The 27,172-nt window shown below is 40.5% G+C and overlaps 1 protein-coding gene across 4 annotated transcripts in view; it reads right to left on the reverse strand.

Moving 5' to 3' along the window:
* DAAM1 (dishevelled associated activator of morphogenesis 1) overlaps positions 1-27,172 on the reverse strand; it is a 179,184-nt gene that overhangs the window by 35,715 nt on the left and 116,297 nt on the right. For all 4 annotated transcript variants that reach the window (XM_019923333.3, XM_019923340.3, XM_073800420.1 and 1 more), the window contains 11 exons: positions 25,590-25,923; positions 24,515-24,625; positions 24,290-24,393; positions 22,815-22,881; positions 22,473-22,590; positions 21,913-22,051; positions 21,564-21,622; positions 18,106-18,293; positions 17,301-17,600; positions 16,893-17,000; positions 8,849-8,955 (listed from right to left, as the gene is read on the reverse strand). In XM_019923333.3, coding sequence (XP_019778892.1) covers positions 8,849-8,955; positions 16,893-17,000; positions 17,301-17,600; positions 18,106-18,293; positions 21,564-21,622; positions 21,913-22,051; positions 22,473-22,590; positions 22,815-22,881; positions 24,290-24,393; positions 24,515-24,625; positions 25,590-25,923 — 1,635 coding nt within the window. The remainder of the gene's footprint in view (positions 1-8,848; positions 8,956-16,892; positions 17,001-17,300; positions 17,601-18,105; positions 18,294-21,563; positions 21,623-21,912; positions 22,052-22,472; positions 22,591-22,814; positions 22,882-24,289; positions 24,394-24,514; positions 24,626-25,589; positions 25,924-27,172) is intronic.

Consider the following 27,172-nt stretch of genomic DNA (forward strand, 5'->3'; position numbering starts at 1 on the left):
TGAGCAGCTGCCACATACAGGCACTCTGTTAGTGCTTCTCACACGCTGGGTCTCATTCTTACAAGCCCACTGCTTTCATTACTTCCATTTTATAAACTGACCCTGGGCTGACTCGGGCCCTGACAAAGGCACCAGGCCTGGATCTCAGGCCCTCCTGCCTGGTCTCATTTAATCCAAGTGATAATCGTCTGCTGCAATTACAGGGCTCTCGCTATAGCCCGGCCCGTACCCCCTCTGGTGCCTTTGCTCCTGCTGCACCCTTGGAACTGCCTCCGCTCCCCTGCCTGTGTAACTGTTAATGGCCCTCGAGGCCCACTTTCTCAGGGAAACCCTGCTGCTGCCCCCTCGCCCCACCTTGGCTGGGCTCCCCGTCTCCTTCCAGCCAGACCAGTCTAAGGCCTGAACTGTTCACAGGTCATCTTGCCTGTGTCACTGTTCTCCAGTTAGCCATGCACTGCCAAAGGCAACAGTGCTACCTTAAGTCTCGGGACACCCTATGGCACCCAGCACAGTGCCAGGCAAATAAACACTCCAAAGCGATAACTCTAAGCAAAAAGTATCAAAGCAAAGTATCACAGCTCTCCCCTCCTTTAAGCCCCTGGCTCCTTTTGTGTGTACTCATGCATTGCCAACGAAAAGGGGAGAGTGAAAGCAAGGTAAACCAACCGCTGACTGGTTAAACAACTAAATAAAAACAAATTAGTTCCGCTTAATTTCTTTTACCTTTAGCCCTGTGCTTTCCTGATGAGAGAGTAAAACCACTGCCCACTGAGCAGACAAGCATGTGGTACTGAATCCTCTGTGGCAGAGAAGGTTTTAGGCCCTGATCAATAAGGCCCAATTACCATAAGGTTAACTGCATCTCAAAATCACCTTGTTATGCATAATACATTTTAAAATTATGCTCATTGTAATACTTATCCATTAAATTAGATATTAATAGATAATTTAACAGATATGAGGCAAGTTCTTAAAATTATCTTTTACAGAGTTCAGACACATTCACATTCTAAGTCACCTTAGCCTTTGACACTTTTGATGTAATGAGGGAATGATATACCACAATATGAAACAATTCCTCCAATAATGGGATGGGAAATTTGCCAGAAGGAGTTGTAACCTTATCTATAACTAGTGTAATTACCCTCGGTGGCATCTTGTACTGAGAATAATCTGTCTATGAGAAACTGGGTCACAGCTAGAGCACTTAAATTACTATAGAAATTCAGAGTGATAGCTCCCTTTGCCAAGCTGTTTTTAAAGTGCTCCTCTAGACTGCAAAAGTGCAAAATAGAGGGGGAAATTCTAGGGTTTTAAAAGAAAAACTTCGCCCAAATTTTCATTTAATTTTGCTATTAAGTAAAAACATTATTTGTAAAAAGAAGTTTTAACAAAACAAATTGTATAGACCATAGGAAAAAAATATGTAGCCCTTCAAAACTATTTTCAGTGGTGTCTTCCTGAACAAAAGTGGGGATAAACACAGGGCCCGGCCACTTACACAGCTTCCAGCCAGAGGCAGAAATTAAATGCTAACAGGATGGCTCATGTTACCTTACTAAGTTGTATTAAAATTCAGGGGTCTTACCAAACTTCAATTTCTCTTTCACTAAAAGAAACATTTGCTCCATAAAGTAATATATGTCTGGCTATCAATCAAACTTCTATGCTGCAAACCAAGCAGCGGTGCTGTGTGTTAAAAGAAACCTACTCTAAGACCATGTGAAAAATAAGAACTACTACAACTACTACTACTTTCCGTCTTTATTCTCCCTGAAAGTCACCTTATGCCAGCCTCGATACATATATAACATTCTTTCCAGAATGTAACCAATGTGACTTATACATAATGCCTCAAAGTTCAGGGTTCTTTATATTTTCCTTCCCTTCATCAGCACTCGGTATCTCTGTCTAATGTGAAAGTCCCTTTTAGAGAAAGAAGAAATTAGATTCAGAAAAACTACTTGAAGTGCCCAGGACAACCTGACACATTGCCTGAAGCTATAATCAGATTCCAGGTTCCCGAATTTCCTTTCTTCTTTTCAAGCTCCAAGGCCATGATGGTTCACTAATTATGAGAAATACTTCTGAAAGTGCTGAACTGGATGAATTAGTATTTCACTGAGGTTTGAGTTTTACATATTTTTTTAGTCATAAAAATGTTCACAAAGAGCATGAAATAATATAATCTTGAAGTATAAAAAGGTGACTTTAGAAAGCAAAATGAAACAAAGAGCCTTCATGCCTTCGTCGTGGATGCTGACTCTGTGACAGTGTTACTTCAATGGCTAAAGAATCTCTAAAGCCAAGAGGTATAAATAAGAGTAAAGTACATTTTATAGGCTCTCTGGAAAAACAAAACAAAACATTGATTTGAGATGTTCTGCTCTTTAAGATTTAGGAGTCTGTGGAAATTAAACTGCAAGAAAGTAGGCATCCAGCTGTGACATACTCCACGAGGGAAAGGAGGCACTAACGGTCCTCTTCATGTCAGACAGAAGAAACTCAGAGAACTGACCCTCAGCAGAGTCCAGGTAAAAGGATGAGTCCAAACATGTGGTTTGGAGCCACATGATAGAAAAGTTGCTCCTGATAGCCTCATCCATCGGAGGGCAGACAGCAGAAGCAAGAAGAACTACAATTCTACAGCCTGTGGAACGAAAACCATGTTCACAGAAAGACAGACAAAATGAAAAGGCAGAGGGCTATGTACCAGATGAAGGAACAAGATGAAACCCCAGAAAAACAATTAAATGAAGTGGAGATAGGCAACCTTCCAGAAAAAGAATTCAGAATAATGATAGTGAAGATGATACAGGACCTTGGAAAAAAAATGGAGGCAAAGATTGAGAAGATGCAAGAAATGTTTAAAAAAGACCTAGAAGAATTAAAGAACAAACAAACAGAGATGAACACTACAATAACTGAAATAAAAAAATACACTAGAAGGAATCAATAGCAGAATAACTGAGGCGGAAGAACAGATAAGTGACCTGGAAGACAGAATGTTGGAATTCACTGCCATGGAACAGAATAATGAAAAAAGAATGAAAAGAAATGAAGACAGCCTAAGAGACCTCTGGGACAACATTAAATGCAACAACATTCACATTATAGGGGTGCCAGAAGGAGAAGAGAGAAAGGACCTGAGAAAATATTTGAAGAGATTATAGTCGAAAACTTCCCTAATGTGGGAAAGGAATTAGCCACCCAAGTCCAGGAAGCGCAGAGAGTCCCAGGCAGAATAAGCCCAAGGAGAAACATGCTGAGACACATAGTAATCAAACTGACAAAAATAAAGACAAAGAAAAATTACTAAAAGCAACAAGGGAAAAATGACAAATAACATACAAGGGAACTCCTATAATGTTAACAGCTTATTTCTCAGCAGAAACTCTACAAGCTAGAAGGGAGTAGCATGATATATTTAAAGTGATGAAAGGGAAGAACCTACAACCAAGATTACTCTACCTGGGAAGGATCTCATTCAGATTTGACAGAGAAATCAAAAGCTTTACAGACAAGCAAAAGCTAAGAGAATTCAGCACCACTAAAACAACTCTACAACAAATGGTAAAGGAAATTCTTTAGGCAGGAAACACAAGAGAAGAAAAGGACCTACAAAAACAAACCCAAAACAATTAAGAAAATGGTAATAGGGGGCTTTCCTGGTGGCCCAGTGGATAGGAATCTGCCTGCCAACGCAGGGGACACGGGTTTGATCCCTGGTCCGGAAGATCCCACATGCTGCGGAGCAACTACTGAGCCTGCGCGCCACAACTACTGAAGCCCATGCATCTAGAGCCCGTGCTCTGCAGCAAGAGAGGCCACTGCAGTGAGAAGCCCGGGCACAGCAACAAAGAGTGGCCCCCACTCGGTGCAATTAGAGAAAGCCCATGTGCAGCAACAAAGATCCAACACAGCCAAAAATAAATAAAATAAAAATAAAAGTAATTTTTTTAAGAAAATAGTAATAGGAACATACGTATCAATAATTACCTTAAATGTGAATGGATTAAATGCTCCAACCAAAAGACACAGGCTCGCTGAATGGGAATAAAAACAAGACCCATATACATGCTGTCTACAAGAGACCCACTTCAGACCTAGGGACACAAACAGACTGAAAGTGAGGGGATGGAAAAAGATATTGCATGCAAATGGAAATCAAAAGAAAGCTGGAGTAGCAATACTCATATCAGACAAAATAGACTTTAAAATAAAGAATGTTATAAGAGACAAGGAAGGACACTACATAATGTTCAAGGGATCAATCCAAGAAGAAGATATAACAATTATAAATATATATGCACCCAACACAGGAACACCTCAATACATAAGGCAAATGCTAACAGCTATAAAAGAGTAAATCGACAGTAACACAATAATAGTGGGGAACTTTAACACCTCACTTACACCAATGGACAGATCATCCAGACAGAAAATTAATAAGGAAACAGAAGCTTTAAATGACACAATAGACTAGATAGATTTAATTGATATTTATAGGACATTCCATCCGAAAACAGCAGATTACACTTTCTTCTCAAGTGCACATGGAACATTCTCCAGGATAGATCATATCTAGGGTCATAAATGGTAAATTTAAGAAAACTGAAATCATATCAAGCATCTTTTCCGATCACAATGCTATGAGATCAGAAATCAATTACAGGGAAGAAAACGTAAAAAACACAAACACATGGAGGTTAAACAATATATTACTAAATAACCAAGAGATCACTGAAGAAATCAAAGAGGAAATCAAAAAATACCTAGAGAAAAATGACAATGAAAACATGATGACTCAAAACCTATGGGATGTAGCAAAAGCAGTTCTAAGAGGGAAGTTTGTATCAATACAATCCCACCTCAAGAAACAAGAAAAATCTCAAATAAACATTCTAACCTTACACCTAAAGGAACTAGAGAAAGAAAAACAAACAAAATGCCAAGTAGGTAGAAGGAAAGAAATCATAAAGATCAGAGCAGAAATAAATGAAATAGAAACAAAGAAAACAACAGCAAAGACCAATAAAACTAAAAGCTGGTTCTTTGAGAAGATAAGCAAAATTGATAAACCTTTAGCCAGACTCATCAAGAAAAAGAGGGAGAGGACTCAAATCAATAAAATTAGAACTGAAAAAGGAGAAGTTATAACGGACACTGCAGAAATACAAAGCATCGTAAGAGACTACTACAAGCAACTCTATGCCAATAAAATGGACAACCTGGAAGAAATGGACAAATTCTTAGAAAGGTATAACTTTCCAAGACTGAACTAGGAAGAAATAGAACACATGAACAGACGAATCACAAGTAATGAGATTGAAACTGTGATTAAAAATCTTCCAACAGGGGCTTCCCTGGTGGCGCAGTGGTTGGGAGTCTGCCTGGCGATGCGGGGGACGCGGGTTCATGTCCCGGTCTGGGAGGATCCCACATGCCGTGGAGCAGCTGGGCCCGTGTGCCGTGGCCACTGGGCCTGCGCGTCCGGAGCCTGTGCTCCACAGCGGGAGGGGCCGCAGCAGTGAGAGGCCCACGTACCACAAAAAAATATATATATATATTAAAAAAATCTTCCAACAAACAAAAGTTCAGGACCAGATGGCTTCACAGGTGAATTTTATCAAACATTTAGAGAAAAGCTAACACCCATCCTTCTCAAACTCTTCCAAAAAATATCAGAGGAAGGAACACACCCAAACTCATTCTACAAGGTCACCATTACCCTGATACCAAAACCAGACAAAGATGTCACAAAAAAGGAAAACTACAGGACAATATCCCTGATGAACATAGATGCAAAAATCCTCAACAAAATACTGGCAAGCAGAATCCAACAACACATTAAAAGGATCATACACCATGATCAAGTGGAATTTAACCCAGAGATGCAAGGATTCTTCAATATACGCAAATCAATCAATGTGATACACGATAATAACAAATTGAAGGATAAAAACCATATGATCATTTCAATAGATGCAGAAAAAGCTTTTGCCAAAATTCAACACGCATTTATGATAAAAACCTCCAGAAAGTGAGCATAGAGGGAACCTACCTCAACATAATAAAGGCCATATACAACAAACCTCACAGCAAACATCATTCTCAATGGTGAAAAACTGAAAGCATTTCCTCTAAGATCAGGATCAAGACAAGGATGTCCACTCTCACCACTATTATTCAACATAGTTTTGGAAGTCCTAGCCACAGCAATCAGAGAAAAAGAAATAAAAGGAATACAAATTGGAAAAAAAGAAGTAAAACTTTCACTGTTTGCAGATTACTGTACATAGATAATCCTAAAGATGCCACTGGAAAACTACTAGAGCTAATCAATGAATTTGGTAAAGTTGCAGGATACAAAATTAATGCACAGACATCTCTTGCATTCCTATACACTAACAATGAAAGATCAGAAAGAGAAATTAAGGAAACAATCCCATTCACCATTGCAACAAAAAGAATAAAATACCTAGGAATAAACCTACCTAAGGAGACAAAAGACTTGTACCCAGAAAACTATAAGACACTGATGAAAGAAATGAAAGATGACACAAACAGATGGAGAGATATACCATGTTCTTGGATTAGAAGAATCAATATTGTGAAAATGGCTATACTACCCAAAGCAATCTACAGATTCAATGCAATCCCTATCAAATTACCAATGGCATTTTTCACAGAACTAGAACAAAAAAATCTTAAAATTTGTAAGGAGACACAAAAGACCCCAAATAGCTAAAGCAATCTTGAGGGAAAAAAATGAAGGAAATCAGGCTCCCTGACTTCAGACTATACTACAAAGCTACAGTAAACAAGACAATATGGTACTGGCACAAAAACAGAAATATAGATCAATGGAACAGGATAGAAAGTACAGAGATAAACCCACACACCTATGGTCAACTAATCTATGACAAAGGAGGCAAGGATATGCAATGGAGAAAATACAGCCTCTTCAATAAGAGTGCTGGGAAAACTGGACAGCTACATGTAAAAGAATGAAATTAGAACCCTCCTTAACACCATACACAAAAAGAAACTCAAAATGGATTAAAGACCTAAGTGTAAGACCAGGTACTATAAAACTCTAAGAGGAAAACATGAAGAACACGCTTTGACATAAATCACAGCAAGATCTTTTTTGACCCACCTCCTAGAGTAATGGAAATAAAAACAAAAATAAACAAGTGGGACCTAATGAAACTTAAAAGCTTTTGCACAGCGAAGGAAACTATAAACAAGATGAAAGGACAACCCTCAGAATGGGAGAAAATATTTGCAAATGAATCAATGGACAAAGGATTCATCTCCAAAATATATAAACAGCTCATGCAGCTCAATATTAAAAAAACAAACAACCCAATTAGAATATGGGCAGAAGGGCTTCCCTGGTGGTGCAGTGGTTGAGAGTCCGCCTGCCAATGCAGGGGACAAGGGTTCGTGACCTGGTCCGGGAGGATCCCACATGCCGCGGAGCGGCTGGGCCCGTGACCCATGGCCACTGAGCCTGCGCGTCCGGAGCCTGTGCTCCGCAACGGGAGAGGCCGCAACAGTGAGAGGCCTGTGTACCGCAAAAAAACAAAAAAAACCAAAAAAAAACAAATGGGCAGAAGACCTAAATAGACATTTCTCCAAAGAAGACATACAGATGGCCAAGAAGCACATGAAAAGCTGCTCAACATCAGTAATTATTAGAGAAATGCAAATTAAAACTACAATGAGGTATCACCTCACACTGGTTAGAACGGGCATCATCAGAAAATCTACAAACAACAAATGCTGGAGATGGGGTGGAGAAAAGGGAACCCTCTTGCACTGCTGGTGGGAATGTAAATTGATACAGCCACTATGGAGAACAGTATGGAGGTTCCTTAAAAAACTAAAAATAGAATTACCATATGATCCAGCAATCCCAGTACTGGGCATATACCCAGAGAAAACCATAATTCAAAAAGACACACATGGTACTTCCCTAGTGGCACACTGGTTAAGAATCCACCTGCCAATACAGGGGACACAGGTTCACGCCCCAGTCTGGGAAGATCCCACGTGCCACAGAGCAACTAAGCCCATGCGCCACAACTACTGAGCCTGCACTCTAGAGCCCATGAGCCACAACTACTGAAGCCCATGTGCCTAGAGCCTGTGCTCCGCAACAAGAAAAGCCACTGCAATGAGAAGCCCATGCACCACAACGAAGAGTAGCCCCCGTTCGCCACAACTAGAGAAAGCCCACGTGTAGCAGTGAAGACCCAACACAGCCAAAAATAAAAAATATAAATAAATAAAATTTATAAAAAAAAAAAAAAACACACAAAAAGACACATGCACTCCAATGTTCATTGCAGCACTATTTACAATAGCCAGGTCATGGAAGCAACCTCAATACCCATCAACAGATGAATGGATAAAGAAGATGTGGTACATATATACAATGGAATATTACTCAGCCATAAAAAGGAATGAAATTGGGTCATTTGTAGAGACGCAGATGGACCTAGAAACTTCACTCATACAGAGTGAAGTAAGTCAGAAAGAGAAAAACAAATATCATATATTAACGCATATATGTGGAATCTAGAAAAATGGTACAGATGAACTTGTTTGCAAGGCAGAAATAGAGACACAGATGTAGAGAACAAACGTATAGACACCAAGGGGGGAAAGCAGGAGCGGGGGGTGGTAAGATGAATTGGGAGATTGGGATTGACATATATACACTAATATGTTTAAAACAGCTAACTAATAAGAACCTGCTGTATAAAAAAATTAAATTAAATTAGGAAAAAAAAGAAAGTTGGTCCTACCAGAAATGTTTAGACAACATCAACAATACCTCGATAGAAGGATGTTGCAATTCTGAGCTCTCCGACCATCAATCACCGAAAGCTCTCTGACTTTAAGTTTGGAGCCCAGTGTGTCATCAATGGCATCTGCTTCTTTCTATAAGGAGCATGAAAGAAATCCATCAAAGTCAAACAGGGACATTCCAACTTCAGATACACAGTTTTCCTTTATATTTGCTGTACACACACACACACACACACACACACACACACACACGCAAAGCCGAGACGGTAAGCAGGGGAATGTATGCAGGTGGTGGAATTGAAACAAAGGCTAAAATGTAGTTGACAAAGGAAAATAAGGAAAGCTGACCACCCACATTTGAAAAAGCATTATTTGGAAGAACAAAGTGCTTCTAAGTTGAAGATGCATAAGTTATTAATGAACGGTACCCTCCTTTTGTCCCCCAAATCCCGATGGAGAGCAGACAGAAGGACTGTCACTATGAATCAAGCTCAGCTGAAACGTGCCACTGCTGGTCCAGCCATTTACAGGGCCCATTCACCCCAGAACCATTTGCATCCTGAACACTCAGAAAGCTGAACAATAAAACCTCCCAAACGTCTTCATGTGCAACAGGAAGCTCCGAAGCCCAGATGGTACCTTTCATTACCCTGGAGCCTGATGGACAACAGGGAGGGCGCAGTTCAAGGCATTGGTTCGATTTACCTCGATTAACAATAAAACACTACTTACACACTCTACTGCTGTACAGAGAGCTGTAAGCAATGAGGGCCAGTCATAATTTATGGTGGAAGAGGCATAAAACAATTATACATAAAATACTGTTTGAGTAAACTGGGCATCAAGGTGAAAACATAGATTGACTTGATAAATAGCAAGTTTGATTTTGTTAAAGGTCAGGCTCAATTTAAAAAACAGATCATGCCATTAAAAAATGAAAGAAGTGAAAGCAGACACAGAGAATGGACGTGCAAGATCGGGATTGACATATGTGCACTGCCATGTATAAAACAAATAGCTAGTGAGAACCTTCTGTATAGCGCAGGGAGCTCAGCTCGGTGCCCTGTGGTGACCTAGATGGGCAGGATGGGGTCGCGGGGGTGGGGGGTGGTGGTGGAAGGCAGGTCCAAGAGGGGGGGATATGGGGATATATGTATATGTATAGCTAATTCACTTCGTTATACAGCAGAAACTAACACAACATTGTAAAGCAACTATACCCCAATTTAAAAAATAAAAAAGATTAAAAAATAGGGAACTCTGGCCAAAAAAAAAAAAAAGTAAGGAAACCAAAGAGTTCTAGAACTGGATAACAGTTTAGGAAACAAAGACAACATGGAGTTTATAATAAGAGGCACCATGTGACCAAACTTTAACTGTTTCGTATTGTGCTGAGATTTCAGGCATACCTCTCAATATTCAGTTAAGAGTTGAAACCCAATGTGCAATTAAGTAGGCATTGTATTACACTCTCAGAAAAAAAAAAAAAAAACCCTAGGAAAACCAAGACATTTCGAGTTTATAGTAAGCCAAGGAGTTACATTAAGCAAAGTGTGGGTTTTAGCTCACTTACCTGCTTGGAGTTACTGTTCACAAAGAAATCCTACAGCCATGGCAGAGGCATGGAAAAGGCAAATCAGATACATGCAGTTCAGAAATCACAGCAACCAATGGGGGAAGGTCAAGGAAATCAGTGACAGGGTAAGAGATGATTTTATGCTCCCAGGAGCAGCAATGAGAGTTGATGAAGATGAGAGTCTGGCTGAAGATACATTGAAGAGCAGGGTACTAAGCGTTCAGGGTAAAGAGAGAAGATGGCATGTGCTGTACACAATTTTCAATGGTGGCAAATCAAATTCAGAAACGAAAGGGCTTTAAAACACCCCCAAAAGACTCAAAGTGGTGAAGGAACAAATCCTCTTTGAAAGGACCACTGGGCTCCATGTATTCAACATGAAGCAGAGTTCACGGTTTTCCCTTGAAGCAGAAAATATCAATCAACTCTATCAACCTGAGGGAACTACTCCCATTGTCATGTGCTACCAGCAAAATATGCTTTTTTGACGGGATGGAATAATCTCCTATCTTCTTGTGTCACTAGGAAGGATTAAGAAAAGAAAAAAGACAAGTTCAACAATATAGGTCAGTAAAACCAACACTCAGTACTCCCCAAGAGTCCAAACAATGTCTGTGGGCGCTCTGGGTAGGTATGCGGAAAAAGACAGAACTTGCAATTAAGAGACAATAAGTGATTCATGTGCTGTGCAGCCATTGGTGGTCCTGTCCACACTGCCTTGGGGCTGTTCATGCGTATAAGGTCAACAGCCTCTGTTGAAAATAGTTCATAGAAAAGACCTGGAGTGAAGAAGGGAAAGAGGAAGCAGTAATTGACACGTTATGAGAAAGTCACAGCTTTCTTTGCATATTTTTGCCGTGATGGCATGAATAAAGCTTCGGTGTGCAAAACACACCCCAGTTTTTGGGCCAACTACTTACACAATCAGCGTTTACTTAGCAGATTCCTTAAGGCCTCACTGGTCCCGGCAGCACTGCCAAGGCCAATTTTACACAGATGAGCTGTTTCACATCATTCTTCGAATGGGAAACAAAATGTATCCTCCCCTTGCTCCACCCATACAAGGGGGGATTACTTTTCTGGAATGGCGTTTAAAAAATAAAGTGATAACCACATGAAACTTTTCTTTCCTCTGATGTCACAGTTTTCTTTTGTCCCTGCTGTAACTGTCAAGTTTTTTACACTGAAAATCCTTAGCACTCTTTCCTTGTAACAGCAGTTTCTCCTTTCAAGGGCAGAAAAAACTGGTGAAGTGAACTCCATGAGGTCATCTTATCCTACTTTTCTCTCTTAAAGAGACAAGTTGCAAGTTGAATTTAGACCCTGCTCTCCCTGTCTGGCCTTCAAGGAAGAAACTTGTATGAAGGTGTCTGGAAACTCATTCTCCCTAAGTTCCCACTGTCTGGAAATTAATCTCTACTGTAGTGGCCTATGGAACCAGGCCACAAGCATTTACTAAGGATGTGACTTGGGGCTCAGTTTCACTATCTGTAAAATGAAGTAAACAACTGGATATTTACTGTATTAAATGTGATATGCGTGTAAAGCATTTTGTACAGTACCTGTCACATATTTATGAGCTCCATACTTGGAAGCTATCACACACTACAATTCTACCTTTCAAGCCAATGATCAAGTCCATTTTTTTGCCTATTGCCCTACTTTTCAGTTGAGTTGAAGCACAGCTGGTCAAGATCTCCCACTTGTAACCAGCAGCAGCACTAAGTATAACAGTTAATAGCTAAGTAATGTATCTTATCTTTTGAGAGGTGAGGATGAAGAATGCCATGTGAGAGTTAGGTTAATTGGAGATCTTGAAATCCCCTATTTTAAGAGTCCTTTAATCATCACATTTTAAATAAAATCACAAAGCTTATTAGATGGGGAATGTTAAAAATACTGATGCTCCCAGGACTATTTCAAATAAGTTAACATTCTTTTTGAAACTTTAAATTATTCACTAATTGGCTTGGGCCAAACATGATAGAATTGCCTACATTTGGCTCCACCTAACAGGATATCTGATTTTTCCAGTTGATTTTTGGTGTAGGGCTTAGGGTTTGGAAAATAAGTAGGAAGTTGGGGCTTGCATTTTCAGGAGCCAGTGCTGATAAATTCCTATAAATAGGGTTTCACCATGAAATAATGACTCGACATTTCATAGACAATGACAACCTTTATATGGATGGTTCTTAAAATTTTTGAGGTTGAGATCCCATTGTAAATCTGATAAAAGCTGGAGATCCCTCTCCAGAGAAATGCACACACACTACTATTTATATAAAACCCTGTATTTGATTAACTATTACCATGTTGTCCAGCTATATAGAACCTGTACCTTATACTTTGGTACTAAGAAAAACCACTATTTACAATTTTTATCTCCTGTCTTCATATGCCATGACTAAGGACAAAGCTTGTTGAAATCAATGTCCTAAATCACATAATTTTTCAATGTAAAACCTAGATATACAGAATAACAAAAAACATAAAGAAAATAAAAAAAGAAATTTCTTTGGCCATTCATAAAAATTCAGAAGATACCACTGACTATACCAAATGGGACCCCAAGAATGACTTGTATATGACATGTTAGTGGAGAGTTGGATTCTGGAGCCTAGGATAGTTATCCTTTGTAACTATTCAAAGCAGAGAGGCTTTGAAATGTTATATCACGTTCTGATAATAGGACCTAGAAAGAAGGGGTGTCCCCAGGCAAAGAGTGGGGAAGAGGAATGGAGATAACCAGCTGTTCATTTGTTGCTCCAGAGGTATGTGTGCCTTTAGGTAAATGTAGTACCTTTAGCTCATTTTCTCTCTGTCCAAATTACATGAATAGGGAGAATGAATTTATAACATCTTGAGATGAAAATCTCCCACAAAACAAATATGAATGTTGTTTAATTGTAACTGAGATAGTACTACTATGCAATGTGCTACATTATGTATTAAAATAAGTCTCTTGTGGCTGGCCTAGAGATCATGTATAGTACAGTTTCAATGAGGAAAAGAGGTTCTGAGATTCAAGACATTGACTTTCAAATGAACTTTTGTAATGTGAGCAGGGGAATAACTGTATGCTATTAAATTCCATTTCATGTGGCACATAAGCTTACATAATCGGCTCACACCTTTGATATCCACACTGGAAAAAAAAAGAATCCTGAATAGAAATGATCTTGTTCTTAAAACTGGAGTTAAAGAAAATCCTTTACAAAGTCTAACCTTCATAATCAATAAAGCCATCAATAAGAACAAAGTGAAACTGAGAATTATGCCACTGTACACCTGTCTGGACACTGAATACATACTGAGCCATATTTTTATTATCTGTGACATAGGAATAATACTCACCTCAAAGAGTTGGTGTGAAGATTAAATGAACAAATAAGTATCAGTTCCTTGAGAACTAAAAGTTAGGGTTGATGAGATTGGGGCTGTATATATTATATTCAGCACCAAAAATGTAATGGATACTTAATATTGATTATCATCTTTTAGTCTATATTCTGGTTATTTACAGATTTTCCTCATCTCTGCTTTTATAGTATAAGCTGCATTAGAGACGTGTGCAATAGTTTAACACATTTGTGTCCCTTGACATACTTTATATGCAAAGCAGACAATAAAAATATCTGTTGTTTTTAATGATTCAATATTTCTCATATCAACAGGGCACATCTTGTGTGTGTGTGTGTACATTTACTCATATCAAACCTCTCCTACATGTCATTAATCAGTGTTCACCTAAATTATACTAATCTGAAGCTTGAAATTTTTTTCAAAATCTTACTCTGTGTAGTGTTCCTGTTGCATGCACACAGACAATGGTATTCATGGGTTCTTTGTCTCTCTGAGAAATTTACTTGGCCACACAACTGGCTGAAATCCAGAGAGTTTGACCAGGGTTTTATAACTCTGGAGGGAAGAAAGAGGAGAAATCATTGAAAAAAAGGGTTCCCGGTATTCATTTGGGAGTAGAAAAGAGAGCAATTCAAGTGTAACAATAATTAAATAGAGCACTGCCAAGACTAAAATGAAAATGCATAGGTCTTGACGTTGCCATTAGTTATGAGACATGGGGACACAATGACAGGCACCCCGTTTCCTTTAGTCTATCCTATGTGTTCCTACTAGTCTGTCTTCATCTTTCGATTTTCTGTCTCTCAACATTCAATAAATTCAATGGAATGGCTCAAATTACCTTCATTTGGGAAACACCTTTATGGTTTAAAAATTCTCAGCTCATGTTCTTACACCAAGAGGGGAGACCTACTTGAGTCAAGCTGAGTGGGTGTGCTGAAATTTTTCTCCGGGAAGTACTACTGCAAATGTCACAAATGATTCTACTTAACCAGTCTACTACTTAGTGTTAAGTGCAACCGAAATGTTCTGGTTTATCCTGACTGGCATGACTACTGATTATTTAAACAGCAATTGGTTGCTAGGAGACAATTACCCAATTGCTAGGCTTTCTGCAACCCTGTCTCCTGGAGCTCTTGAGAACTGTCCACATATTTGTCCCAGAGCATTTTGGCAGCATCCTTCTGCACCTTCTGCTGAAAGCCAGTTAATTATGAGTCTTGTAAACTTGGGTCTTTCAACCATCTGCCTTCATAATAAATGCAACCCACGAGCTCAGACTTGAATAGCATCATTTGGAATAACTGCTGTTTTTCTCTTCCTTTTATTTACTTCTCTAAGTTCCCAAACCTTCATCTTAGGCAACTAGAATGGACCAGTATTAGTGACTGAAACTGAAGTAGGAAATCAGCAGGACGTGTAATTAGGTCAGAAGATTATTTGAATCTACCAGGAAACTGGCTATGTCCTAATGTCCTACTTCATGTTAAGGCCCAGAGGAAACTATCGTGGGACGGGAGAGAGAGGAGGCCTGTTGTGGCCATTCAGGAATGAATCTGGTCCAAGTACCTGCCATACAAGAGCTCTCAACACATCTTTTGTTTGTCCCCTGAAAGATAAGGTATCTTGCTTTCAACTGGACAACGTCCTATCTTCTTTTTCTTCATTTTCCTTTATTTGGCATTTATGATATTGTACAAGTTTGCTGTCATACTTTTGGGAGGGGTCCCAGCTGAGTGCTCCTATCTTACAGTCATTCTGCCATGGCAGGCAACCACCTGCATTTTTGTACTTTATTAAAATAGCATTAAGGGCACTGCAGAGAAATATTCTCTCACTTAAGGGAAAATATTCTGGCTAAAAGATGTACTACTTTTTCTTTTCAATTTTAGTTGCATCAAAGGCCATTTTGAAAAAGAAAACCTCAGCTGTTTTTTCTCCCCAGCCTCGGTCCATCTTCTCCCTTGGTGCTTGGCAGTTCTGTTCTGAGACACTCTTTCTTGGGAACCAAGCCAAGCCTAAGCAGACTAGGAAGTCTGCTGCTTGTCTGAGGATGCTCCACCCTGGGAATGATTCACACGGGAGTTAAGGGCCTCCCAGCAAAACCCAAGGAAAGCCCCTACGCAGATGCCTGGCATCTGCCTGTTCCTGTTCCTTAAGACACCCTCTGCTCTCATCATTTCTCTCCCTCAGTCACCCTTTGAACTTTTCTCCTTACACTCTGAGACTCACTTTTTCCCTCCCAGACTTCCGATTGACTGTTGAAGACCTCAATCCACCTCTTGCTTGTACTTCTGAGACTCTCTGTACCAAGCCACTTTGTTGTGAACTCTACTAAGATGCCCTCTCGAGGGGTGAGAGGTACCGCACAGATGTGACCAAGCTCACTAAGTGACGCTGACTACTTGGCCAGGTTAGTAAGCACCAAATCAAACTGCATGTTCTCATACTATCATGTTGCTCACTTTTCAGAAGCTCCTTGGGTCCTATTTGTTCCACTGCCATCCTCACACTTGCTCAGCCTTCACAGCCCCACTTCTGAGTCGATCGTGTTCAGGACAGAGCAAAAACTTCTTTCTAGGTTCTATCTAGCTGCCAACTTATAGTCATTTACCAACCCCCATACTTCAAAAGGTTCCATTTATTTCAAATAAGCAGTCCACTTCTGATAATAACCATTTGAGATACAAATATTATAACTAAAATAGCTTCAGAAACAAACACTGTGGGGTGACACTACAAGTTAGGTAACTCTCCTACTATTTTCCCCTGGTGGCCCCTTTGACTAAGCACAAGTGACAATAAGATACAGAGCTCCTTCCACCAACGGAGACGGTGTTGTGGAAAGACACCAGAGCATGAAGCTCCCTAACAAGGAGCTTGTATACCTTCAACATGTACACACACATGCATGCGCACGCACACACACACACACACACATAAACTGACAGGAACCTAAACACACATGCAGACCCACACACCATGCTGTCTGCAGGAACATAATAGGCTAGACCAAACAGCCTAGAATTAAGATGCCTAACATATCATGGTTATGGCAGATGGCCCAGGGATCATGCACAAGAACATGACTCCTTAATTATTTTAGCATCTGGAGGGCACATGCTCTTACCTGCTGTCTTTGGTAAGCAGAAAAAGTTCTTTCTAGGTCTTCAAGATCTAGAACTTTGAAGACTTCTGTATCATCAATTTCGGTCCACACTGTTCCTTCCAGTTTGTTCTGCAAACATCAAGTTAAGAAGCGCTGGGGTTTATAGTTAGACACAAAAAGAATAGATGTAGTTATTTGTTTTACAAAGTGCTGCTATCCCAAATTTTTCACTCTACCGGATGCTCAGAATGAGCTGGCTTCAAAAATCGGGTCCCTTGTTTCAGAAGCTTTATCACTTGAATATCTGAGCTAGTGAGAATGCTGCACTAGGAAATGAAATCACTGGACAGCCAGGGTGGCCCGATCAGAGACAACACAGAGCACTGCTAGTGCTATCCGTTAGAGGGAAAGTTGGAACAAATGGCTCACCTCAGGCAGCTTAGACCAGTTGAAGGATTTCAGGGCGTTTGTGGGCTGAGGAATGTTCTTCTTCTTGAGTGCCAGACCCAGGGGGGCACCAGGAGGTGGCATGACTCCTCCCAAGGGAGGAGGCCCTGGGGGAGGGGGAGGGCCCCCTGGGGGGAGGGGAGGGGGTGGAGGAGGAAGCGCTCCACCAGGCAGAGGCGGGGGTGGTGGGGGAGGGAGGAGGGGTCCGGGCACAGAGGAAGGAAAGGGCCCCCCGGGGGCTCCAGGCGATGCTCCACCGGGGAGTGAAGCGCAGACGGCCCTCTGAAAAATAAAAATAGGAAAAGAGGAGATGAACAGAAGAAGTAAATTCACTGGATGATTTTTAGGGTCTGAAATTTTGCCTAACATGTGTATTATGGAGAAATTCACACATCTGAGAATGTGGGCTTAAAGGCACAGTAAGTTGAGTGGCCTCGTGTGTGACACTCTAGGGCTCGTTTGCAAAGGGTTCACGTGTCTCTCACTTCTGGTACCATCCTCCAGTTTGGTTTTCATGAAATCAGTTTTCATGTTAAGAAGCTAATGTGATTTCCTTGCTCTTGTGAGAGTATCTGTATTGGAGAACAAATGCACACCCTCAACCACCTCTGCTAACGTGCACGGTAAGCAGAGGGAACAGGTTGCACCACCACCGTGATGGGTCAGGAGACGGTTCAGGCTCTATTGGCCCCAGCAGAGCTGTCTACTTAAGGAGGGGGGCTCTGGGATAAGGAGGCCTCAGCAGCTGCCAGCCATGGGAGACCCAGCCTGGGGCCCGTGAGCTCACCCTGCTGAGCTCGTGGAGCTGGGCCGTGAGGTCCGCCACCTGCTGCTTCACTTGCTTGTGCTCAGTGGTCTCCTTTTCAAGTTTCTCTTTCATTTTATTCAAGGTCTGCATCATCTCTTCCTTCTCCTGGGTCTTGGCATCGCATTCTCGCTCTTTCTTTTCCAGTTTCTGTTGTAACTCATTGTGCTCTACACATGAAAACAACTGGACATGAAAACGGTGAACTCTTCAAAGCTGAAGCATTTTCTCTAAACAGAAGATCGATTGAGGGTGATTGTGAGGCTCTTTATTATGATTTATAAAATCATTCCTCTTCTCCATCAAAGGGAGCAACTCATGGGCTCAATGGTGCTCGTGCTTGCAGGGGGCTTCAGATGAACAACTTTATCAACTACATTCTGTAAAAGGCTGAAGAGGCCCTCCGGTCACAGTTCCAAAGATGGAACACAGGCGTGAGCAACTATTTGTGGAGGTGAATGGCGCCTGCTTGGTATTTAATTTAGAATCCTGTCCTAGAAATGGCCCTTTAGTCACACTAGGGAAAATGACTATTAACAGGGCCTCTTTTCACAAGTTAGAAATGAGAACTAGATAAGTCCAGTGTTCATTAGCTGGGTTTGCTGGCTTAGGTCCCACTAGCAGAGGGGCTGAAAGGGAGGATCCTGCCCTGGGAGGAAGTGCTGCTGCCGGACCCAGGGTTTGTCCCAGTGTGGAGTCATTGCTCCCACTGCCCTCAGAGGGCCCCTTGGACTTGAAGTGTTTTATGCGCTGGCAAACAATTATTAAAACTTGCGAAAGCAAATGTTATTATCTCATCATTAAACACCTTAAGGGTTTTAAGTTAAGTAGTACCTGCTGAGCATGAGAATCACGATAATACGCGGAGAAAAATGTTAGCTCTCAGCTGTAGTTGCACTCACTCCCCCAACCCTGCTATAACGGAACAAGGCATCCCATTTAGCATAACGCTTACCTATGTTGCCAACACACCTCCTGACTCTAGCACTTACAGGAGTAATACTCTTTGGAAAAGAGGACTAATGAAGTTTAGCCTGCAGATTTTCATTTCAAATACTTGGCCCCAATCCCTAGTCTTTTTATACCAATAAACCCACTAGAGATAGAACCTACTGGGGCAGAGCTATACAGAGCTGGTCTCTATTTCTGAATTTGATAACATTTAAATTCTTGCTTTCTCTGTCTTTTACTTTCTCTCTTCTTAGTTCTCTAAAATCAGAGTTTGCAGAGAAGGTTCAAGTCACTAAAATCCTTGGAGTTTACCAGCCTTGGAGTTAAGATAACCGTCAACCCGCTTCTACCACTCTGTGGATGCTTCCCTGACTTCTTCAGCGACATCTAAAAACTACCCCACTGCATCCCACTTTCCTTCTTCTATCTCTGTTTCATTCCTCTTTGACAATGTAAGACCTGACTTCCTATTATCGGTCATTAGCCTTTGACAAATCTGGCCAAGCCTCAGAACCACCTGAGAGATTTTGACATTTCAGGACTCACAGACCACATTCCAGGGAGTCTGTTCTATAGATCAGGGGCAGGCCTTAGGAACCTGTGGTTTTCAAATGCTCCTTAGAGGATTCTGATAAAGTGCCCGGTATGGGAAGCTCCAGCCTAAAGGATTATCTCCACAAATAGTCTCCATTTGCTAAGCTTTTATTCAGTACTTACTGGGTATCCGGCACTACAGAGAATTCTCCCCAGATATTCTCTACCTTTCAGGTCCATAGTACTTCCTGTCTCCTCACAGCCTCCACCCTCTGAGAAATTCATCAACAGGTACCCTATTTAATAGAACTTTGCTACTTGACACTTCCAGAGAAGAATGAATTTTACCGACAATATGTCCTTTTTTGCACTCTATGCATGACCTCACTTTAAACCATCCTATTCCTCCAGCTGATCTGGGCCATTTCCTCTTGTACCCCTCAACTGCCTAAATGCTACAAAACTTTCTACCATTACTAGGCAGCTAATAAATGCCAGGTACTATGCTAAAGTCCTAATATTTGTCATTTACTCTTCACAACAACCCTGTGAGTTAGATGTAATCTTCACTTTGCAGAGGCAAAGACTGGAGGGGTAAAGGACATGACTTAGCCTACCCACACAGTCAGTCAGGGGCAGAGCTGAGACCCAGACCCAGAGCCCAGCAACGTGCCTGCCCCGTGCAGCCATTCAGTACATACCCACTGCATGAAGGACTGAAATGACTCCAAAGCTTATGTCCTAAGTACTCTCTTCAACTTGCACACCTGAGTCTCCATGCTCTAGGGTATATCCCTAAAGTACCACTCATTGACCATCTTCTCGGGTATAATTCTCTCTTTACCCTAACTTGTTGTCAATGTCTCTATTCTTTCTATAGCAGTTTCTGGAATTAATTTATAAAAATGTATGTGCAACCTCACTTATTTGAGACCTATCTGAATTCATATGAGGAACCCACAATATAACAGAACTTCATATTCGGTATTTTCCGATATCAGTGGTGAGCCTGCTTTTCTGCTCAATGGACAAAACGTGATGAGAGGAAAGGAAATGCTTCAGCATCTCTTGGACCATATTGTCAACACACTGAATACTATGGTGAGTGCTACTGTATGTCACTGGCTGTGAATGAGTCACTTGGACAGGGAAAAGGAAGTCAGTTAACCAGCACAGTGAAAGAGTAGTGGCCGGGCGTATGACTGTTTTCTCAAAGGGTCCAACTTTAATTTGCTAATATTTTGAAGGAGGGGAAGAGTTATACTTATTCTGTGAGTGGTTTGGCATGGTGACAGGCACGAATGACCGCCCCCCCCCAAGTCATTTGATGCTGAGAGTTGATATCAAAGACATATTGAGATACTCACCAATGGCTGGTCTGTTAATGTTTCACAACATGTACATCTCTAATGGTCAGTGATTTTCTGCATGATTTCTCTTTTTATAACTGGTGCCAAATTAAGGTCACGTGGAGAAATGGGCTGCTGAAACCAAGTTGCCTGTGCTTCTCTTTCAAAATTCTGGGTAATCCCTGGTGTCCCTGATTATAGTTCTTAAAATCTAGTGTGCTTTAAAGAGCAGTTATGGGGAAGGCTGGGATGAACGGTAGTTAAGAAAATTTGAATGAATGAATATTGAACAGTAAATGCTTCAAAAATGCTTCCAAAAATGAACGGTGGTTTAGAAAATTTGAATTAATGAACATTGAACAGTGAATGCTTCAAAAAATGATTATAATGAAAGGATAAAATATTTGGGAATCAACATGACAACTAAGATAGTCTGATTCAAGAAAAACCAGGCAAAATGCCCTGAAAACATGGGGGAGGGGAAAGGCTGTTTATACACCAAAGTCAATGAGAAGCATTAATGCAAATTTCTAAAATATACAGTAAGGAGAGTTGTCCAATAACCAGTAACATGACCTCTTCTCTTGTCAGGACCTCATCATTTACCTTTTCTCATTTTTTCTGCTTGTTCTTTCCACTGCTTAACTTCATTTTCATTAACCAACCTGTATGATAGTTAAAGGAGCATTCATTACAAAAAGCGTAAAAGGCCCACTGCTAAATGCATGCTCTCTAGGTAGAAAAACTGTTTAATGCAGAGAAAGTCCTCAGCATGCCTGAAACCCATTTTAAACCCAGATGTTACATATATATATATTACATGTATACATATAGGAACTCGTATCTGACCTCTAGAACATTTCAGTTCTCCCAGCTGCTATTTTGAAGTAGGATAATACAAATGTCTTATACTGGTGCTATTATCTCAAGGGTAGCAAAATAAAAAGAAACTTACATCCGTACGACATTTTTAATATTAAAGTTTTCCAAGGGCGTGGAGTCAGGGTCCTGACCTTTGTCATTCTGGATAACTATTTGCTGTATAATTCTATCTAGGAGTAGCCAGTACTGAACGGTGTTGCCACTTCTCTTGTCTAAAAAAGAAAAGAACAGTGGAGATACTTCAACTGGTTTCAAAACTTGAATGAATATTTTTCAACAGTGGTCATCCGCCAGAGCCACAAAACCAGACAGATGTTTACAACCCTTCCCAACGTTTCTGGAATTCTGACACACGATGACCATTTACGTGATTGAGAGGCACTTTCTGCCCCCTTCTAAATGTGTTGTAAGGCATATATTTATTTTTAAAATCAAAGTGAGTTATAATTCGTTTCATTTTGAGAACTTCACAACACCCCTTAAGCTGTGCAGAGACACACTGGGCTGTCACAAAACTAAGGTTTGGAATCCCTGGTGTGCACCCAACCTAAGCCACACTGTTCAGAAGACAGAGCCCTTTGGATGATGTCCAAACATTCACAAACACATGCGTTAAGTCACAAAGACACTCACAAGGCATTTGGAGGCAGTGGTGCAGGATGGACATGAAGTGAGGGTAAGCTTCACTGTGGGTCAGCCTCTTCCTGGTCAGCTCAAACATCTGAGTAGCACTTTTTGTGTCTATGTGAACCTGTTTCATACGAAAAAGAAATCTAAGTCAAACATCCAAGTTCTTCAATTCCTGCAAGGTAAGGTAAGCAATTACAAGGCAAATAGAAGCTAATCCTGCCACTTAGATAGCAAAACAGAAATCTGACTTTGCTCTTAGGTTACATGTCATCTCTATGACACACATTACAACAGGGACATTTGTGAGCTGCTGAGTCAAATTAGAATAATTGTAAGCACATGTACCAGTTCAAATCTTTTGGCAAATTCTAGTTCATCTTCATTTCGGAGCATTTCAAAAAAATCTAAATGCCTGAAAGACAATTAAAGAAAAGCTATTAAAAGTTGAACATCCTACAAACACAGGCACATAGGAATCAGGACATAAATACTAAGGCCTTTCCTAAAATTTCAGAGATATCTCTAAAAGAAGTACGACAACAAAATTTGAATGCCTTCTCTTAACTATGTTCTAAGGAAAGAAGACATCATCTGACTGAAATGAGATCACTACAAGAGACAAATCTGAAAGCCTAGGATGCGCAGCACATAGAAGACAATTCATGAAAGTTTATCAAATCCAAACACAACCAAATCCAGATTCTACTCATGGAATCTCTTTATGGAAAAACAAGCCCATATAACTAACTTGACTGACCACTGAATTAAAGATTACAAAAGAAATGTTCATGCCTTTCACTTATTCATTCAAATACTTATTGAGCCCCTATTATTGACTGGGGAATGATAAGTTCTGTGAAGACAAATCCAACAGCATAAAGGGGGTAGAGAATGATGGGAGGTGAGGTGAGGTGAAGAATATGAACACAGTGGCTGGAAAAGGTCTCTGCATGGGAAAAAGGGAAAAAGCGATTTGGACATCTGTGGGAAGATCTTTTAATGCTGAGGAAATAGCAGGTGCAAAGGCCCTGAGGCAAGTGTATTTTGACATGTTCATAGACTATCAAGGAAAAAAGCATGGTGGAGTGTGTGAATGAGGGAGAAGTGTGGTAGAAGGAAAGATCTGAAAGGTGGTAGGATATGTTAGAAATCGTAAAATGACTGCAGACAAGAGCAAATGAACAGGAAAGTGGAAATTAACATTCATAGAATGTCTATCAAAGGTGCCATGTGATTCCACATGTTTTATAGTCAGCTTTCATAACAGCTCTGCAGAATAGTGTTATCATCATCATCACTATTTCTTTACATATAAAAACAGTAAGGGGGCTTCCCTGGTGGCGCAGTGGTTGAGAGTCCGCCTGCCGATGCAGGGGACACGGGTTCGTGCCCTGGTCTGGGAAGATCCCACATGCCGCGGAGCGGCTAGGCCTGTGAGCCATGGCTGCTGAGCCTGCACGTCCGGAGCCTGTGCTCCGCAACAGGAGAGGCCACAACAGTGAGAGGCCCGCATACCGCAAAAAAAAAAAAAAAAAAAAAAAAACCCCAAAAAACCCAGTGAGGTTCAGAAAAATTGAGTAACTTGACCAGAACACACAGCAGGTAAGCGGCAGGACTGGGATACGGATTCAAGCCTAATGCCAAAACCTACACTAAGTTCTCTACACAAGTGCTGCTTCTTTCATCGAGAAAATCTTACTATAAAAACATCATTACCTGGTCTAACATTTTGGTACAAGTTCCTTAGGTCACAAGTAGTTCACAGACTGGCACTATACACAAGGAAAACACATGAACTATCTCATAATAGTGTGACTTACCTATCTAATGTTGAATTTTCATGTTCCCTTAATTTATCTATTACAGGTTGAATTCCCAACATCAGAAATTCATAGCGAAGATGAAGTCTAAAGTCCAAACTTTCCTGAAAGTAAAAGGGTGATGGAATACATTTTTAAGCTCTTTAGACTACACAGTTGGTAATCTTTTTTTAAAAATTATTCTTTAATAATATATGTTTTAAATTGTGGTACAGAGGCTCTTACCACTCCTGCGCCTTGGCTTAGCACTGCATTGATGAAGGACATGATGGCAGTCTTGAGACTCACTTCATCTCGATACCGCCCCGTGCTTTTATCCAAGTCATTAATTAATGTCTACCAAGGATACAGATGTAAAAACAAAGGACCGAATAGTTACTAACCGTACACTCATTTTATTAATTTTTTAATACTCTGAAGTTTATTTTTAAAAGCTTGTGTTTAGTCAGCATTACATTGATCCACAGAAAGCTACCTTTTTTTCCTTAAGATTAGTCCTAAAAACTCTACTTTCAAAATTCTTACATCATATATGTTTACATATACATGTATACAAAGTACAAAAGACTGTGCTTCGTTAACTCTGCTTACTTTTTATATTTGAGTATAAACCATGTGGTGATGTAATCTCACTGTTTATATCGATACTACATCAAGACTGGCAACACATAAAATTTTCAGGGAACACCCATTTAGTGGATCAAAAAGTGTTTTATATAATGTGTAGGAAGCAGGGCTACATTTTTAAGTTCAGTACAGTAGTCTCCCCTTATTCAGAGGGGATATGTTCCAACATCCCCAGTGGATGCCGGAAACCATGGATAGTACTGAACCCTATATATATTCCTATATAGACTATGTTTTTCCTACATTAATGGCTGGGTGTTGTATACAGTGTGGGTATCTAGAGAAAGGGATGATTCACATCCTGGGAAGGACTGAGCAGGATGGCACAAGATTTCATCATGTTACTCAGAACAGCTGCACAATTTAAAGCTTATTTCTGGAATTTATTTCTGGAATTTTCCATTTAATATTTTTTAACCGCAGTTGACCTCAGGTAATTAGCACTGTGGAAAGCAAAACTGCAGTTAAGAGGGGGACTACTGTAAATCCACAACCTCAGATTGATCAACTACAGAAAGAACATTCTACTCTCTACCTAAGAAGAAGGAAATGCTTGAAGTCCCATCGTGAATGCTCACCACAGGGGAAAATCTCAAGTTAACATTCCCCCTTCGGGGCCAGGAAAGGCACTGGTCTTAAGGCAGGAATGAAGAAGTGGCGAGGAAGCACCTACCTGAAAGCGGGTTCTCTCGCTGGCGTACTTCTGGTAGTGCAGCATGGCCTGCAGAACCTTCTTGTGGCCCCCGGGAACCAGGCACACAGCGCCCAAGATTTCCAGCACAGCCACCTTCGTCTTAATGTTCTCTGTGCTCAGACTCTGAGCAATTACATTAATACTCTCAGAATGAGCCAGGACGTGAGCCCGACCTTGAGAGTTGTTCATTAGCGCCTTTATACATCCAATGAGAGAGGTATGTATTCGAGACTCTGAGGTCTCGTAGTCCATGGTCTTTAGAAAGTTGAGAATACATGACAGGCCGTCCAAGTCAATGAATCGGGTTACAAACCTGTCACGAGGAGAAGGTTAAAATGTATCAGACTTAAGTCTTTTTGGAATATTTTAATAGCCCTTAACAGAAAGGTTTAGGGGGCTGGTGGGCAGGAGAAAGTAAGAAGATGTAGTTCCTAAAGTACCCAAAGGCTTACATGAAGTCTTCTTAATTGGAGGCCTCCTCCTTGGCCCAGACCCAATGGTCAGGTCTAACCAGAAGTGTGAAAAAAATCTCCAATTGAGTTAAAAAGAACTTAACCGATATGAATAACCAATGAACAGATCTTATAACCACAGAAAACCAGGAACAAGAAGACATTCAGAATATTCACCTTAGGTTAAAGTCATCTGCTGATCCTGTGTTATGATAGCATCCAGTCCTCATGCATGTTTAAGTGTTGACCACTGACCCAGGCACGCCCCATACCAATGAAAAGTCAAAGACCATCCTTAAACTCCAGGATATTTACTTGCCAAACAAATGATAATCTATCTCCTTAGTTTTATAGCAGAAACCTTCTTTTGTATGGCATGCTATATGGAATCCCAATATATAAAACAAATAAAAGCAATACTTTATTACTGTACATTAATTTTTTGATATTTATAGCACTTATTTAACTGTAAAGTCAATCAATGAGAATAATTCACAATACACATCTGTAGGTTAAGCCTCTGAAAAGTTCAAAAGTAACATAACCTGTTGATGTGACTACTCCAGAAATTTCCAAACTTATTTAGCCTTGGATAACCATTAACATCTGAGAATGCAGAACACACATAGAGAGGGAAACACTGATCTTGTTAGGACAGATTAGAAAACTTTTGATATACTACTGTATATGATTTTTGAGGAATCAGTACATTTTTTCCTAGCATTTTATAGTCAAATATAGGGAATTTTATTTCTCAGCTATTTCATCCAACCACATCACCCAGACCTAGCCAAGCTTCATTCGTAGCACTAGTGCTGATGAAATGCACCTGTAAGCACCCCCATATCCCACCAAACCTTAGAGGATTAATGGAAAATGAACGTGTGGGAGGCACACAGTAGAAGCTGATTGCTCATCCATTTCTTTTACAACCGTTTTATTGAGATATAACGCACATGCCATAAAATTCATACTTTCAAATGTGTAATTCAGTGATTTTTAATATATTCACAGAGTTGTGCAACCATGGTCACTATCTGATTTTAGAACACTTTAATTATCCCCAAAAGACCATTTTCCTCTCTCCCTAACCCCAGGCAACCACTTATC

Source organism: Tursiops truncatus, chromosome 2 (genome assembly GCF_011762595.2).
Source record: "Tursiops truncatus isolate mTurTru1 chromosome 2, mTurTru1.mat.Y, whole genome shotgun sequence".
Classification (NCBI taxonomy): domain Eukaryota; kingdom Metazoa; phylum Chordata; class Mammalia; order Artiodactyla; family Delphinidae; genus Tursiops; species Tursiops truncatus.